This window comes from Netta rufina (genome assembly GCF_964035555.1).
Source record: "Netta rufina genome assembly, chromosome: 2".
Classification (NCBI taxonomy): Eukaryota; Metazoa; Chordata; class Aves; order Anseriformes; family Anatidae; genus Netta; species Netta rufina.
In genome coordinates this window covers 104460486-104478441 of record NC_140124.1, presented here as the reverse complement: position 1 = coordinate 104478441, position 17956 = coordinate 104460486, and the positions used below count along the sequence as shown (strand labels likewise).

The 17956-nt window shown below is 41.4% G+C and overlaps 1 protein-coding gene across 2 annotated transcripts in view; it reads left to right on the top strand.

Annotated features, from left to right (window-relative positions):
* GNAL (G protein subunit alpha L) overlaps positions 1-17956 on the top strand; it is a gene marked incomplete at its 5' end in the record, with an annotated part of 193484 nt that overhangs the window by 167646 nt on the left and 7882 nt on the right. For both annotated transcript variants that reach the window (XM_084281821.1, XM_084281822.1), the window contains 4 exons: positions 14163-14217; positions 16397-16470; positions 17363-17421; positions 17646-17766. In XM_084281821.1, coding sequence (XP_084137947.1) covers positions 14163-14217; positions 16397-16470; positions 17363-17421; positions 17646-17766 — 309 coding nt within the window. The remainder of the gene's footprint in view (positions 1-14162; positions 14218-16396; positions 16471-17362; positions 17422-17645; positions 17767-17956) is intronic.

Below are 17956 nucleotides of genomic sequence, written 5' to 3'. Positions count from 1 at the left end.
AACATCATATGCCACACCAGGAGGTGATGCTAGAGCCTGTCTCGCTCCTGGTGGCTGGAGCCAGCTTGCACGGGAACCTGTTAGTGCCAGCGTCTCGCTGTACGCTGAAGAATCCAGCTCAAGTGCTGGCAAAACCACTACTTATTGTGGGTTTACATTGGTTATATACTTTTTAAAGTGTGCAACTTGGAAGATATGAGGGGGTGCTACAAGGAAGATACAAGAAGGGAAACCATATCTAAAGTTGCAGAATTTAGAAAAATCTATTTGCAGATTACCCTCAATAGCAAGATAATTATACTTGTGGAGAATCACACGAGCATGATCATTCCTCAGGACAGAAGACAACATCTGTACCTGAAACGTGCAGTGCATTGTCACATGTTGGCATTCTGTTGCTCAGATTTGGATGTTTGGAGGTTGGGCTGCACTAAGCAAATAGCTGGGTCCCCATTTGCTTTGAGGGAAAGACCTTCATTCAGGCACTGCACATCCAAAATTCTGCGTGTGTAGAAAAGATCAGTAGATCTTTTAAGCGTATGAGTAGTCCCATTGACTTCCGAGGTCCTGTTGCATTGAGTAGGATTACCTATATCCTTAGAACTGTGCTCATGGGTGAGTCTTTGTAGAATGAAAGCTTTGATTGCACTGAATTTGTTGGTCCCTCTGTATACCAGAAATATTTAACCATTCTGACAAAAGAAAAAAATCATGCCCCACAGTCAGAGTATCTTGGCATTTGTTTATATTAACTTATTTTATCTGTATTTGTTCTGCAGTTATTAAAAAATCTTTCTTATCAGTAGCCTCTATGAGAAAATGAGTCACCTTGAAAATGGTGTCACTTTGGAAGAACAGATCAGCAGTTTTTCAGTGTATTTTTAATACACTTTAGATTAATCCTAGTCATATTTTTTTTCCCATTGGCTGTCGGTATACCCAACTTTTGCATCTTGTCTGGAGGGGCAGAGGTAGCTGAGGACACTTTTAGAGTTTCATAATGAAACCCATCCGTAATGTTTTTCAGTTCTGAGACAGGAAGAAACTATAGCAAAGGGCATAAAAAATAATTGGAATTTTCCCTGTTTCCCCATTTCTGTGAATGAGCATTTGTCCATATAATATTATGATACTGGCTCTGCTCAGAAGTGTATTGCAATGGCTGAACTGAATTTACATCAGAGCAGGCTGAGGTCTGACATACAACCAGAAAGTGAAGGTACATGTCTTATGAATGTGTGGTTGCTAATTACTTATACAAGTTTCCAAGGATTTGTGCTGGAGGTATTAATAACACATAACAAAATAATGAAATTAAAAACCAGGATCAGAAGCAGTTCCTTTAAATGTATTACTTTGTGGGTTTGGAATATGAGTAACAGAGACCTTCCAAAAGAAGCTTCTTGCAAAATGGGGAAAGCGTCGGCACCTGCCTAATTAAACAACGGGTTTTGTTTTCCAAATGCCGTCACAGTTATGTTGTAAACACCTACTTTTCGATTTACTTAACATTTTCGTCAGCCTGGCCCTCTGCAGAGGAAAGTAATTACTTGTTTGAAGGAATTGTGAACTTTGGGTGCTTTGTAGCCTAATGCGGGATAGCCTGTTTCAAGACAGACTTTAGCTGAGAGCAGGAGATCAGTGTTTACCATGCTGGTGTTAGGGCCGGATTATCTGTAATCTAATTACGAAGGTTACTAACAGTTTGAAGGGATTATAAGATTAACAATTATCTACGTGATTATTTGATTAAAACAAATGCCAGCGGATTTGGCTGCCATACCTGTGCTCTGGTATTTGGGATCAGAACTCCTGTTTATTTGGAAGCAGAAAACCAAAAAACAACAACAACAAAACTTTGTGTTTTGATTCTGGTTTAGTGATGACGTTAATTACATGACTAGTCCCTAATTAGTCTTTGCTTTATTTGCACTGAAGTACAATATACCTTACTGAAAGCCGTTTTGAAGAAAGGCTTTTTAGGTTGTGGGTTTTTTCGTTTGTTCGTTTGTTGTTTTTCCAGAGGAGGGAAGAGAGTCTTTTAAAATGCTATGCCTTTAATTTAAAAACTAAGTTATGAGGTATTAGAGACAGTAATTCTGTGGGATCACAGAACCAGAAATTAGTTGTGGCAGCTTCTGGTCCAGGCGGCTTCTGAAGGCCTCCATGAGGAGACCCCACGGCCTCTCTGGGCAGCCTGTGCCAGTGCTCAGCCATCCGCACAGCACACAAGGGTGGCATGATAAAGGCTATTCCTTTGCATAGGGCTGAGGTTTTTGTCTGTAAGTTTGCAGACAAAAGTTTGCAGGTCTGGTATCGCTTAGTGAAACTTCTCAGATTTATTGTTTGAAAAATGTCCAACTTAGAGCGACTGAGAGTTTCATCTCATCGTGGAGCCAAGTTCCCAGAGACTAAAGCAAAAGGTCCTCACTCTTCACAGCCTACCTTAGATCCTTCTGGCACTAGCTCTTAAGGGCATGCACTCCCTCAAGCAATATTACGAAGAACTTTTGTATTAGAATTTGGTTTAATGTGGATATTCCTGGGCCAAAAAAAGGTCAGGTCTTTTAAGGCCATCACAAAAGTGGTTCTCTCCCTCAGGACAGGTATTGGACACGTTCCTTCTCAGAGCATTTCCTAGAATCCAAGCCTCAACATCACCCACTGAGTTTCATGAGAAAAATATTCTGATACAGAATTTGTTGTTCTAGGAGCCCTCAGCTTTGAGCAGAAAAAAGAAAAAAAAAAAAAAAGAAAAAAAAAAAAAAAAGGCAAAAGGGTAAAAATGCTGCTCCTTCTCTCCCTGAAAATGCTAAACTTGTACCTGTGCTCACAGCCCAACTGCAGGGTGACCTGCCAGTATATTGTGAGCCATGTGTCACTATGTCAGTGTGTGAGTGACAGTTCCATATTTAGAGAACAAATGATTTCCAAAGCACTCCTGGTTTTCATTTCCACAGATTACATGCAAGTTGGGAGTGGTGTTTTTAATCGTTTCTTAAAAAAGAAAGGAAGGAAAGAAAGAAGGAAGAAAGGAAGAAAGGAAGGGGGAGAGAGAAGAAAGAGAGAAAATACGACCTTTTGAAATCTGAACTGACAAGTGGCTTTGGGTTGCTGACATTTTTACCTTATTTATATATTCCTTTTCAGCATTTTACAGCTGCTATTCCATAAATCTTCCAAGTTTTTTTTCCACTAGCTGTATGGGTGGAGAAGACAGATTAGGAAGTTTAACTTCCTTCTCTGTCCCTGTTTTTAGGAGCTTTAGAAGTTGTCCAGGATTTAAACAGGCCTCCCTGGATATTTCAAGTAAACTTTATAAGAATTCTCATCTTCCCTGCAGATGTGGATGTGGTACAAAGCAACAGCTTCCGCAGTGTGCCAGGGCTGATTTAGCCCTAGTGGCTGAAGTCACTCTCCTGGTAGCACCATGATATCCTGCAGGAAACCTAGGGTCACAGCCCTGCACCAAAGGCTTTCAGGTGGCTCCGGGCAGGCTCTCAGGCTGGCTTGGGCTCCGCTGCTGTGTTGTAGCACCATCACCAACCTGCCCCATGCTGCTCAGCCCCTCTGTCTGGAGCTTTCCCACCTCCTGCTGCAGGTGGTATGCTGGTATTGGCAGCATGCATCTCGGCAAGGAGCCCACGCAGAGAGCCATGGCTCTCTGAGGATGACCCACAGTGCCAAACCCTCTGTTATCAACGAACTAGCATCCCTTTGCTCCAGCTTTTCATAAACCAGGCCCCCAAAATAGCAGCCATGTCTCGGGTACAGGACAGAGCAATTAAAAAACAAGAGCGTAATGCAATGTTTGAAGTAACATGAAGCAGGACCTAATCAGGTTGTTGCATAATTGTTTTCCTCATTCCTCAAACTCAGCTCATTGTATTGTTGTTTTAATAGTACAAATGCGCTGTACACTGAAAAAAAATACATGGAAAGTTAACAGGAATGAAAGAAAGGTACAGAGAGTGCAGAGTTTGGCAGGCTTCTCACAAAATGTCTTATTAATAGCAAATGTTAGTGTTAACATGACTTCCTGTCAAATGTATAGGTAGCAGGATTGTAGGGCTAGTTTTGAACACCAGGTTTTATAACCCGTGTCTTAGTTAAATAGCTTTAACTATTAAGTGGAATTAAGCCAATAGTTCACAAGTTGGACCTGGTCACTGTACCCTTACTTACATTTTTGTAGTAACAATTCCTCTCCTCACTTCAGCTTCGTGCCTTCCATCAGCTAACCAAGATAATCGCTCAGCCAAACCGTAGGTGTTGTGACCAATTGCTTGAGTACATTCAGTGGTTAAATATATATCCTGCTCTAAAATGGGCAGGATAATAGTGATTTAATGAAAACATTTCAGCAGCATCATTTGTAAAGATATAAGAACTTTCTTATGAGCCTAATGGTGATGTCTAGCACTAGTATCCACACTGCTAGACCTCTGCTTGATATTTTTCTTGTTTTCTCATGATAATTTCTAAGACAGCTGATCATTTACAGATTTTTTTCATGTACAGCTCTGAAGTGTGTTGTGGATGGGAAGAAGTACAACCTGTTTGCTCAAAATTACACTTAGAGAAGCCCAAATGTATTCTGGTACATGGCAAGAACTTTGGGAAGAGCAGGCTTTATCCATCCCATCACAAGTCCCTGAGAAAGGTTACCATGCCTCTTAACTCCACAAAAGGGACGTCAAGAGATCTATATCTGAGCAATGGGTGAAGTGGTTCTTTTGGGTATTTTGGGGTGAAATGATCTGAAACTGCTGGAAGGACGTCAGTCGTCATACTTCTAAGGCATTGATTTTTCTCTTGTGTAAGTTTTCTTGCCTTGAACATTGACAAGGCAGTATCCTACCTATTTCAGTAACAAAGCAGGCTGGTGAGCCACTGAAGGGCTGCAGATAGAGTTTGCATCCTGCATGTCCTTCACGCAACGTAAAGGTATGAGAGTGCAGCATTAGAGCTGGGACAAGGAAGAATGAGTGCAGAAGAGAAATGGCCTGCCGCTACACCTCATAAACTGGAATAAGGAAAAAGAAATTTTAGTGGGTGCTCTGCAGGGACTGCTTTAGCACCTTCTCTGTTCCCGCTGTCTAGGAAGCTAGACATTTTCCTGAGTTTTGCATAGAGCCATTTGTTCATTTTTCATGGCTTGTACTGCTGATGTACTTCACATCTTACAAGCAACCTTAGAAAGCTTCATCTCTGGTAGGATGTGTGTTAGAGGCCCTTGCGTTCCTTAAATTTTAGGCATCTACAGGAAGTCCAGATCTTGCCTCGTGTCTTGGAGTGTATAATACATCCTCATGAGAACTGGTTCTGTGATCCAAATGTTGGGCATTGAAACTAATGCCAGTTCTCCAGCTCAACCCCAGCGCTCACCAGGACTCCAGCCATGTCAATTCTCTGGGTCAAGTCAACACTTGACAAGCACGTGCTAGGCAAAAGCAAACAGATACGCTCACATTTTGCACAGAGTTTTAACATATTGTTTGTCTCACTTAATGTCACAAAAATACATAGATCTGAAGAGTATAATAAACAAGCATGTGCTTTTCCTGGCCAGGAGCATTTGCCACCCTGAAGAGTTCACTTTTCTTCATCTGGGTTTTCTGGGGGCTACTAGCATCCTCTTTTTGAGTCATCTGGTTTGACTTTTAGATGTGAGATCTTTTGGCAGCAAGTTCCCCTTGCAAGGAGCTTGGACTGGTGCCACTTTGCTTCTCCTGTCTGAGGATTTTCTGCTTTCTCTTTTATCACCCTCCTATAGAAAACTCCAGTCAAACTGGTTTTTCCTTTCCGCAGTCACTGTAGCAGACATTATTCCAAACCACTTCCACTGGACTAAGTGATCATTAATTTCCAACAACCAGTGCTCTTTCTAACCTGGATTTGGCATTCTTCAGGGCTCACCACACTTATATTTCATATACACTAAGTATGTCCACAGCACAACAATCTTTAAAAACAAAACCATCAACCAGAATGTGTAAGTTGCATTGATTTTTTGTTTCCCTGTATCACAGCAAGCTAAGCTTGCAAATGACAGAGGAAGCTGTATTTGCAACACCCTGTGAGAATAAATTTTGGTAACTTTGGCAACCTTGTGGTATAAAGTTGGTTCTTGTAAATTTGAAGCATTTGACAGCTCCAAATATTATCTTTTGCCCGTAGTTTGGCTTTCTTGAACATAAAAGTCAAAGTTATATTTGAAGAATTTAACTAAAGAGGCAGATGTGAGATATTCTGTGCACTTCAGTTAGTGGGATGTAAAATGTAAAACCAAGGTTTTGATATATCATTATCTCTAAAGGTATATTTTCCAGATTGTAATGGGACAGCTGTTTTCTTCCCTCTTGACTCTTCTGTTGTTTGAAGAAGTTCAATCTCTCGACTGAGAGAGAGACTCTCATGCTGATGTTTCAGGTATTCTTTACTTCCCTTCCTGAGCTGGTTTGTATACTTGCTGGAAGATATTAAACAGTTATTTCGTTCAGACAGCGGATAAAATGATCCCAGTCTGTCAAATATCAGCTCAGAAAGCAGTCAGGATCCAGATCTCTCCAGATAATGCAATATGATCTTTCTGTTTTCAGGTTATTATCTTTTGGTCCTCTCTTCAAAATTGCATTTATAATTACAGAATGCGCTCTGTGTAGCCTTTATATTACAGAACTCAAATCTGTTTCTGCATGGGTATATCAAGATACCAAAAGATTATGAGCCTGGGACTGTTCTCTCACAAGAAAGAAGAAAGGGAGCTGAATCCTATGGATTCGAGCTGGTGTGAGTGCAGTTAGGAGCAGGGTTTGCCTGTGTCAGTCTACGCCTTCAGTTTTTTCAGTGCTTCATTCTTAGTTCATGTTTTGCAGCAGTTCAGCCGCTTGCGCCCCTGGGAATAAAACGTCTGATCGCACGCAATAAAAAAATATTGTCCTTTGTAAAATAAATAAGTAACCTTTCCTCTTCCTTCTCTCTCTGCCCGTCCTCTTCCCTCTTCTCTGAGATCCCACATAACAGAAGCTGCAGATGATGAGTCTCGTTTCTGCTGGAGCCTGTTAACCTTTCTGTGTGAATGACAGTTTTCCAGATTTAAGTCTTAGCCAGTGTTTATGTTAAGAAGAGGGTTAATGATGATCCCCATAGGCCTCTCGCTCGGAAAGCAAAAACATCTGCTAAGCCAAAAAGTGGTTAGTTTGCTAAATTTAGAAGGAAAAAATGCATTTCCCAAAATTCACACTGCTTCTTAACAAATTTAGGGAACGGTGGGGGCAAGCAGTTATGGAAGCCATACTGTTTACTCATTTTGAGTTTAGTTCATGCTTTTTCAATTATAAAAAAAATAAAATTAGAGCACTATTATTAAGCAGAAGGAAAGCACTAAAACGTGTGTCTGAAACGTTTAATGTAGTTGAACTTTTCATGTATTTGTTTAGGTTAATAGCTGGACACATGCCAAAGCCTGTGAAGCCTTTCTGTAAAGATGCTCTGCAGTACTTACTGAGAAAAGGCTATTGAGCAGCTTAGAAAGCAAGGTTGAAACGGGCGTCTGCTAGGAGAAACTCTCTTAACCAAGCCCATATACCAGAAGCATTCTTTTACAGGTTTTAGCCCTTTTTCTTATCCTTGTCAAACTGGCTTCTGATTGCTGCCAGCCCTCTGACTTGTGGGGGAAGCGTCTCCTGCCGAATTGCGACGAGCCCACGGTTGCGATAGTCGTGACCTGTCGTTGCTTTTGATGTCTGAGCTAAAGTCATCACCTGTACATTGAGTTTAAGCTAGAGCTCTCCTGCTTCACAGGGCTGCTGTGGTGACTTGGCACTTGATGACTTTGCCATGCTTTGGGCCATGGCTGGCAGTAGTTGTAGCCATGACAATGAAATGGGCCAGGCATGTGCTTCCCCTGCCAAGCTACTGGTACTGCTGGTGGGCGGCAGGTAGGTGGGCACGTAGATCTGGGCAAGATTCTCACTGCAGAATCAGAAATTGGTTGTGGTTGGCAGGGCCCTCTGGAGGCCCCTTGCCCCAGCCCCCTGCCCCAGCAGGGCCACCCAGAGCAGGGTGCCCAGCACCACGGCCAGGCAGCTTCTGCAGGTCTCCATGAGGAGACCCCACAGCCTCTCTGGGCAGCCTGTGCCAGTGCTCAGCCACCTGCGGGTCCACTGCTCGCCTGGGGTCCATTGCAGCATGTTCACCACTCTTTCTGAAGCCCATCCATCGCACTGACAGCTCCTACTCTGAGGAGACAGCTTCTTGAAAACCCAGGCGTACCAGGCAAACTTGTCCTGCCCACGTACCAGTCACACCTGGTGGCCGAGCAGCCGTCCTGTGCGTGGTCCTTGGTGGGCTCGGGAGCAATCCGGCTGCAGCCACCCAAGCCGAGGGCTGGCGACAGGCTTCAGACCACAAATCCTCAAACTTCACTGGCCTGTTAATGCGCCGGCTGGTTTCAGGCACAATTGTACTTTGCTCTCGCTCCCTGCCTCAGCTTTAACCTTTTCGTGTCCTGTCTGTAATGATTTCCTTGCCAGCGGTTACGCATGGCTGTGGATCTGTTTCTCTGGGCAAATCCCACATTTTTACTAGCCTGCAGACCCCTGTGTTAGAGAATGCATGAAAAGATGAGGTAAAAAACATTGGTTTGTGACAAGGCAAGGGGTTACCAACGTCAATTGCGGAGATCTTCATTAAATTCAGATTCTACCTGTGTTTTAGTGGACCGTCACCGTGAGATGTAGCTGAACTTCAGTCCTCGAGCGCTGCTCCAGCAAAGAGGCCTCAAGCGTAAGGGCTGCAGCGGGGAGGGAGCGTGATTTAACAAATGCTGCCCTCTGCAGTCTCCTTTTCTGCGCCTCGGATCCAGCCTGCATGCGGTTTTACGGCTTTTTTTTTGATAGCCCATTTTTTAATCTCCCTCTCCAAATACGTTACACCCACATGAGAGGCTGAAGAGACGGTTTTAGCGAGTTAGTGTTGGTATTGAAATAGGAACAAAAGGGAAGTCCTGGGAAACCGCCGCTCTCAGAAGATGCCAAAAATACCCGTCAATCAATACCAATACCTAAATCTCCGACGCTTTATAAATAAATACAAAATTTCAATAGCATCTTCAGCGTTTGCGCTGGCTGTTTTTCTCTGCGCCAGCTTAAGCTGCAGTCGGTCGTTCAAAATGAGAAAGAGATGCGTGATCCAGAGTGGATTCAAGACAGATTTCAGCCTCCCTGCGCTCCTGCTGCACTCAGTCCCCATGGGAGACGGCTGCGGAGCTGTACGGAGGGAGCGGGGAAGGTGCTACCAAATGGAAGCCGTATGGAAAACATCGTGCCTGTTTAAACTTCAGAGGAAAATCCTCAACGATTAGATTTTACCCGTGTCTTTTGTGGGATTTCTACTGATATCTTCAGTAAATGACTTAGGAAAAAATTAATCCTTTAGGGGTTAGGTTGCTGGGGGCTATTTTCATTAAGCCTTTCTCAGTTACCAGGAAGCACATCAGAATAATGCCAGGGTGCTTGAAGCCCAGCCGTGGAGCCTAAGGTATGCTCCAAACCAGAAATCCGTAGCTTCCTACTTCAAGTACTGCAGGAGGCACTAACAAGTTTGTAATCCCTTATCTGATTAAAATACATATATATCTAATATATATTAAAAAATCACGTGTTGATTTTGTCTCGGATAACTACAGCAGGGAAGAAAAAAAAAAAAAAAAAGTATTTATTTTTTTTCTGCTCATTAGAGAACTGGGATAGATGAGTTATTACAATGCAAACATAGGGAATTCAAAGTCCTGGTCTTGCATCATTTCATGTAGTAGAAGTATAGGTGTTTCTGTTGGTTTGGGGGCCTGGCCCTTAATGCAAAGAGTTTGAAAAGCCCTTAATAGTCCATCAGAAACGTAAAGGTTTGCAGATCCTGACAACTTACCTGAGGATAAATTTGAGAATCTTCATTCTGAGAACTTTCAGCTATAGAGTTACCATTTTACCTTCCTCGTTTTAAGAGAGGATTATTGTGATTTGAGTTCGATTTCGTGTTTTCCACAGCATCTTTTTGATACAAGGGCTTTGAAATGTTAGGGAGAGAGCAGAAAAAATGGTTGGGGTAGAAAAAGATGTATTAAAATGTGTATCGATCTGTAGTTTAGCACTTCATCTTTCCAATTCTTTGACTGTCAAAATACAGTTATAAATGTAGCATGTTTTTTGTGTCTATAGTATTATTCTCAAGACATGATTTTCTATTAATTGTGATTTTGTTTGTGGGGTCAGAATATCATTACAGAACAGCGCAGTGATTTACCCAGTGAGAAGAGGATTTTCATGTGCGATTACCTCCTCTTTATTTGTGCATTTATGAATCCTTTTTCCAGAAATTCTTGTATAGCTGCTAATGCTGCTCAAATTGCCATGGTTTTTAAAGAGAATAATGCTTATTGATAGTTCCCACATGCACTGGCAGGCACATCTAAAACCTGTACTTTTGTGTTCACAGCTTGCATAATATAAAATGTAGAGATTGCTTGTCAAACTAAGTGTCAGCTGAGTTTCCTAGGAAACTCACTGAAGATATTTATAAAACTACAGATCAGCTTAATAATAGATATAATAATGTCAGTAGCTCGTGATCGTTTCTTTTTTTTTTTTTAAACTTTATCAGTCCATTTTTCTTTTGCTATAATTTGTTGGCAAATCAAACCACTGCATTTCCAAACAGAGCAGTGAAGACCTTCCTTCCAATATCTTGCTTGGCTTATTAAAAAAGATTAAAGTAAAATTAAAAACAAAAAAAGATGGGTTTTGCTGTTCCACATGAGGAAATGTGGACCATCCTACTGTACAATTAAGAAGAACCTAAGTGTTGTACTGATTATCAGACTGAATCCTGCATAAATAAAACCACAATTGTGAACTAGAAATATAAATATTAGATCACGTTATAGTTGTATTCACACTTGAATTGAATGCATGAGTTGAAAGTTCATTGCACTTACATGCAAAGCAGTTACTGCAGAATTAACATCAATCCTGAGTACAGGTTTCTAAAAAAGATGCATAAATAGAAGACCTGTCAGGATTGTAAAAAGACATGGTTCTGTGAAAAAAATTCTATCCCTGAGCTGAAAAAAACATGAGCTAAAAAGAGCTAAAAAGAGAGACTTGGTGATGCTAGTGTCCATTTTTATACATTTTTCTGCTATTGTGTTTTCCTCACGCTGATCTTTTGAGTGGAGACGTAGGAGCTGCCCCAGCTGAGAGGAATCTTCGTATTTTAAGCATTGCAAATTGAATTTTTATTCATGTAAATGCAAAATTTCCTGGGGTGTATATATGTACATTTCTATATATAAAAATGTATATTACACCAGAACATAATTATTAGTAGAGGCATTTGGAATTAGTAGAAATTAATGTTCTTTTGAAAAACAATTTAGAAAGGTGAGTCCCGTTTTCATATTTTAATGCAGTAATGAGGATGAAGCCAGTGTGTTTAGTAATGAGGCAGTACTGCCTCCTTATCTCATCTGGAATCCATTACTTGAACCTACTATATAAATTCGCCTGTCAGAGCTATTTTTTGATACTGTGCTAATTAGCCAAGTAAGGAGCTTATTATGAAGGATGTTCAGGAACTGATTTTCTTTCCAAAAAGTCAGAGTATGGCTTTTTATGTTTCAGTGTCTAGAAAACTCAGTGCACACTCAGTGTCCTTCCAAAAGAAATCCTAGGAAAGCTGTCCCTCACACACTTTACGAAAAGCTATGAAATTTAGCCCAGTCATGTGCTGATTTATTGGGTGCCAGTGATAGCAGAGCAGGTTGATACAGCAGGATGGCAGTTAAAACTTTGTAAATCACTGCTTTCATTTCATTGTAGATGACGTGTGGCCAGCAACCTTAGGAACGTAAAACATGGCTATCTAAACAGAGGTTTTTTAAGCACAGGTGATTTAACAGAGCGCTTTCTCTCTTACCTGTGGCATTGCCACTGAGGATGTTTGAAACATATGTTTTTTACTTGGAGGAGGCTGACACTTTCTAAATGGAAGATGACTTGGGCTGACACACAGCACATAAATGCAAATGCTAACAACGATAACCTTCCTGAAGTGCTTGTAGAGGAGAGAGAGGTGTGCAGTGGTACTGAATATCACCTTATCTAATCATTTTGGATCAGTGCTACCAGCGTGGCCTTGGTGTCAGAGAGTCAAGATGTATCACCTGTGGTTTATAGATCAACTCCAGAAGTTCTCCTCCTCCAAGAAAAATGCTGATTCACATTGTCTCGTGGGGTTTGTGATGGAGTCGTGTTTGTGCACAAACACTCGCCTCTGTCCACAGCGTTAACCACATCAAACTGTTAAGAAAACTTTGTGACAGACTTGGAAAAACAGGAACGCTGCCTCCACAGCCTCGCTCAGGCTGCTTGTTTAGGAAGAGGTGCAGCTTGGGGGCACTGGGGGGTTGTCGATTTTTGCCATCTTTCTTCACCTTGCTGCGTGCTGTGAGCTTGAGATGAGAGCTGGGTTAACGACAAGTGTGCCTGTTAAAAATACATCTCTCTGCTCCTGCATCAGCGTTAACTGCAGGGGTAACAAGTAAAACTTGGTTCGATCACTGTTCTCAAGGTGAGGAAAACATCAGAGCGGAAGGTTCTGCTGAATACAGCCGCTGTCTAGTGGTGACTGCAGCTGTAAAGATGCGCTTTTCCCTCTCTGTGCAAGCTGATGGTTACTTTTGCTGGGGGAGGAGGTTTAGGATAGAGATCCTTTTTCTTTCAAGTTTGTTCAGGATCATTTTGTAATTAGGCACCCGTCGTGTTGTTGTATAAACAAGTGGTTTTTAAATGCGGTGTTCGGACATCACACCTTGATGGTACAGAAAGAAAAACTGCATATTCTAACTGTATGTACTGGATTTTTTTCCCCTGTTATAACAGTTGGGGTTCAAAAAGGAAAAATAGTATAAGTAAATATAAACGTGGCGTATTTTCTTTTCCTTTCAGCTAGTATCCGTGGGAAAGTACTATGACAAGTACAGTCAGGCTTTTAGGGGGTATTTTTTCAACTGGTCAGTGTTTGTGACCCTTGTGTTAACAGTGAGTCACATTGCCAGGCAGGAGTTCACTGTTTTTTCTTCTCTCCCACTGCAATTAAATAGATTCCACATAGATTCCAAGTAAAATCGGAAAAAAAAAAATGCCAGTTGATAAAGAAGTCTTGATAATGTTGTAGCAGGATGAGTCAGCCGGTGGGGTATTCACTGTCAAATACCAAATAACAATGCAGAAATTCAAGAAAGCTTCTAAGTCATACAGGCAGTCCGGGAAAATGAGCCATCTGGGCTCACACAAATCTAAGAAATGGGTGAAAGTGAAGGAGGAGAACCTGTCTATTTTAGCTCTACATAGAAAATCCCATTTTTATATCCTTATTACTGCTATTCTAACATGTACTAGGAAAGAATTAAAGCTCGAAAAGATCTTTAAAATAATTAGAGATGTTGTTCCCCTTTTTTTCCAGTTCCCTTTCCTCTTGCTCTTCTCTGCAGTTGTGTTTCACCTCATGGATTTCACTGAGTTCTGGCAATGTAAACAGGCAGACTGGGTAACCTCCATTTCGTGCAGTTTTCTTTCCCAGTTCTTACACTTTAGCTGCAGTGTTCAGGGGAAACATTTCAGGCCAAAGCTCCTCGTATACATTAACTAACAGTTCTGCTAACGTTGCTGAGACTGTAATCAACATGGCATTGTGCTAAGCCAGCTAAATAAAGGAAACCCTTCTCCCCATTTTCTTTCTAAAAAACCCCAGAATCTTTTTTATGTTTAAGCCACCTCATAATGTTATGACACATGGATAGACTTGGTATTTTTTTATTGGATTTCACAAAATTGTGATATCTAACTGCATTTGGACTGCTTGTGACTACTGCATAATGGTAAGTGTAAAAGTGCTATACTGAAGCGAAGTCTAGGTAAAGAGATTCTTGGCTCAGAAATTACAACCCCAAGCAATATAAGTAAAGCATTGGGCTCGTAGCTTTACTATCAGACTTGTGATTTTACTTTGCAGCTGAAATCTAAATCGGAAAAAGTAGCATGAAAAGTGCTATACTAGACAGGATTTTACATATCTAAGTGCATTTTTTTTTTCTCTTCCAGCTTTTTAGAAAGAATTGACAGTGTCAGCATGGATGACTACACACCCACAGATCAGGTTAGTGTAACTAATGGGATAGGGTCTGAACCAAGTCACCCGTTTGTCTGAATTCTTCAGGTAATTTAGTTTAGTCCCACCAGCAGCTGAAATATGCCATGCCCCATGCTATCAAAATACAGTCTAGCAGTTTAAGTAATGGGTGTTAAAGAAAAAGAGGCTTTTTGGTGGGGGTAAGCTTGTGTTTTAGTGTTGTTACATGCAGGTTGGTGGTTTCTGTAATATGTCTGTTATTTCTCCTTGCCTTCCATTCTGTGTCCCACAAGAAAAGCAAACAAAACATTCATGTAAAAGCCTAGGGTTTCCATCACCAGCCTTTGCTACACAGAAGGAGTGTTTTATTGCAGCAGTAGAGGTGATGGAAACCTGAAGGGAGGCATCCCGTGTCCATCAGCACGGTCCTTCAGGGACAGCAGCCTGCAGTGGGTCCCATGTCCAAACTCAGCGGGGAGCACCCACAGCAGCAGCAGACCTCATGGATTTCCCTGCGGGCATGCAGACACCTTCTTTTCAACCTGTGCCTGTCTCCTGTGGGCAGAGTAGTTTCCATTTAAGCCTTACTTGCAGGACATGTGAAATGGTGCAGCCTTGGAGTGAGAAGAGGCTTCGGCATGATGCATGGCTTCAGCTGGCTTCCCTGAGCTCAGGCTGCCTGGTTTCCTTGGGCAGGACATCTCCTCAGCCAACTTATTCAGAGGCTGTTATTTTTCAGTGCCAGCATCCTGCTATCATCTAGTAGTCTCCATCAAGATTGCGGGCCACGTGGTAAACTGCAAATACTCATAGTAAAAGAGAGTCCCTACACTGGGTAATTCAGTCTAACTACCCAAGATGTATGATGGGTGGATGCTCTTAAAAAAATAAAATTAAACTGTCAGATCTCATTGTGTAATCAGGAACTGAAATTCAGAGGAATGAAGTGACTTGCCAGGGATCACACAGGGAAGTATGTGGAGCAGAACCTGTACCTTCAGACCTAGTTCAAGTCTATAACCGTAAGCCTGTCCAATTACTCTGACAAGTATCCTGAAATAGAAGGCAATAAAAAATAATACACGTTGTACTATAAGGTGAAACTCATGTAGTTGACCCGATATAGAATCAATTATTAAAGCCCTCAGGACATTTCCAGACAAAAGTGGTTGCAGTGAGATTTGCTCCATGTAGACCCCATGGCCTGACTGTAGCATCAGTATTGCTCAGCTGGAGAGAGAAATCAGTGAAGCAAACCTTCATTTTTGCTTTTATTATTTATGTTAGTGTTGCCCTGTATTTGTTCTTGTGAGGCCTTCCTCTACCTTGAGCAATCATTCATCACAGGAGGATTTGCTCTGTTATTTAGCTGTCTCAATATTTTTTCCTGATGTTTCCTTTGGGAAGAAATGCCCTATGTCTCTGAAGATCAGACAAGGCCTTCGGTGTTCAGCAGGCAGAAAACTTTTGCTCCAGCAGCAGTGCTGGATAGTCAAGGTTAAAATACCTGCTAGTGATGGTAATGGCACAGGGAGAGCTAGTTTCTTCAGGTATGCATCATAAATTGCTTTTACCTACTTCCTTTGAGAAAGCAGGAAATTATTATTTTTTTTAATTATTAAAAGAATGTTATTTAAGTGTAAAGTACTGCTAGCATGAAAAATAAGAAAGAAATGCCAAATTTACCTGCAGCCTAAATTCTGTTCCCCTGTGCACTGTAATAGAGCTTTAATTACTTAGTCACAAGCTATTATTTCGATAGGATTCCTGTCTCATTCAGTACAAAAGAGGGCAGAATTAAGGTTGCCTGGGCAACTGTAAATCTGGAGTTTTCTAACATTTGAATACTTGACTTTGCAACATGAACAACATATTTTTCTTAGTTTTATGTAACTTCAGAATTCGTTATCCACGTCACATATAAAATGATATGATAATCAATTATTGGTTTCAGTGTGCACAAAGGAGAACACACATAGGGCATTGTTCTGCTTCCAGAGTGTGCACAAGCCAAATTCAGAGATGTTGTTTGTGTATCTACCGTGTCAGTATGGACAAATGCGGGTTTACCAACAAGTCTGATTGAACTCTAATTAAATGGAACATTTAAGACTTTTCATGGAAAACATTATTGCATGTATTTAGAAAGAAAATTAGGATAGAAAAAAAAAATGTCATTAATCAGCTTCCGTGTTCTCATTTCCAGGACCTATTAAGATGCAGAGTTTTGACATCAGGGATTTTTGAAACAAGATTTCAAGTAGATAAAGTAAATTTCCAGTAAGTCTATTAGTAATATTTTATGATTATTTTTCTAATCCTTAACAACTTAGTTCAGATGTCTGTGTTCATCTGTTCTTGGTAAAGTGAGGTGTAGGGAGGGGGCAAGGACTGTTTGATTTAGTTTGTTTTTTAGCAATTTCAGTAGGTCCCAGTAAAATTGCCTCATACTTCATAAAAAAAGCTGATACTAGTCATATATATTAACACTGCTCTCTCATGGGGCTGTTTTTGCCAACTGTTTCGTTGATAGGGCACTGTAAACTCATAAAATACTTTTGGGGTAAGGTCTCACAGCACTTGGTACCTTGCCACAAGTCACAGTTGGTACAGTGGGACAAAGAGAGTTAAATGTCTTCCTTCTTCTAGAAGGCTGCAAGCTCTGTGTCTCGAAATTTTATTTCTGTTAAAGAAATTTCTGTTTTAATTTCTGTTAAAACATTTCCCACTGGGCTGCCTCCACTCACTGGTTCTCACGCAAAAAGGTGACAGTGCTGGTGGACTGAAGAGCTGCCTGTGTCCTCCTCCTTGTGGACATGCACTCTCTCCACCATGCTTCGAAATATGATGAAACCTGTGCTTGTATGTAATGCAGTAGCCCCAGCCATACATGTCACGTGCGTTTCCGCACACCAGAAAGGCCAGCACTTTTCCTGGAAAAAGAGTATTTCTCACTTTATGGTAGCGTTCTCCTGGCAGAGCAGGGCAGGTGGAGTGATGCAGCGCTCTGACATGCAGCGCAGCGTCCGCAGGTCTCTCTTCCCTTCAGGCAGTACTTTAGTGCCGCTGTCCTTGGAGCTGTCAGATTCATAAAATGAACACTTGTGCTGCATGCTTCATGTGACTTCCCTAGTGCACATGAGTGATATAACATCCTATGGCTTTTTAACAGCATGTTTGATGTAGGTGGCCAGAGAGACGAGAGAAGAAAATGGATTCAATGCTTCAATGGTAAGTGAAAATATCCCATGGTTTTATTTTGAATATACTTTATATTTACATCATTTTACTTACGCTGAGAACATAGCGTGTCACTAATGCAGAAATCCAATGTTATAAATATTTTCTTCAGGTGTTTGGGGCAATTCAGGGAGTAATGGTGGTATTACCCCGAGGTGTATGTGCTGCGATAACAGTTTCTTTTCCCTCTCCTTTCTTCTGTGTGCTTTGTCCAGATGTCACGGCTATAATCTTTGTTGTGGCTTGCAGCAGCTACAACATGGTAATAAGGGAAGACAATAACACAAACAGACTACGGGAATCCCTGGACCTTTTCAAAAGTATCTGGAATAACAGGTAAAATATACTTCTTTCTTCACCCCCTGCAAGTTTAGCTACATTTCAACTCCCTACAAATTAGAACCCATTTTAGCAAATACTCATATTGATTATTCAGAAAATGTCCAGGTGGGGCCAGGTCACAGGGTGCATGTGGAGTGGCACACATTGCTTCACCACTGCTGCCAGAGTGACACATAAATACGAG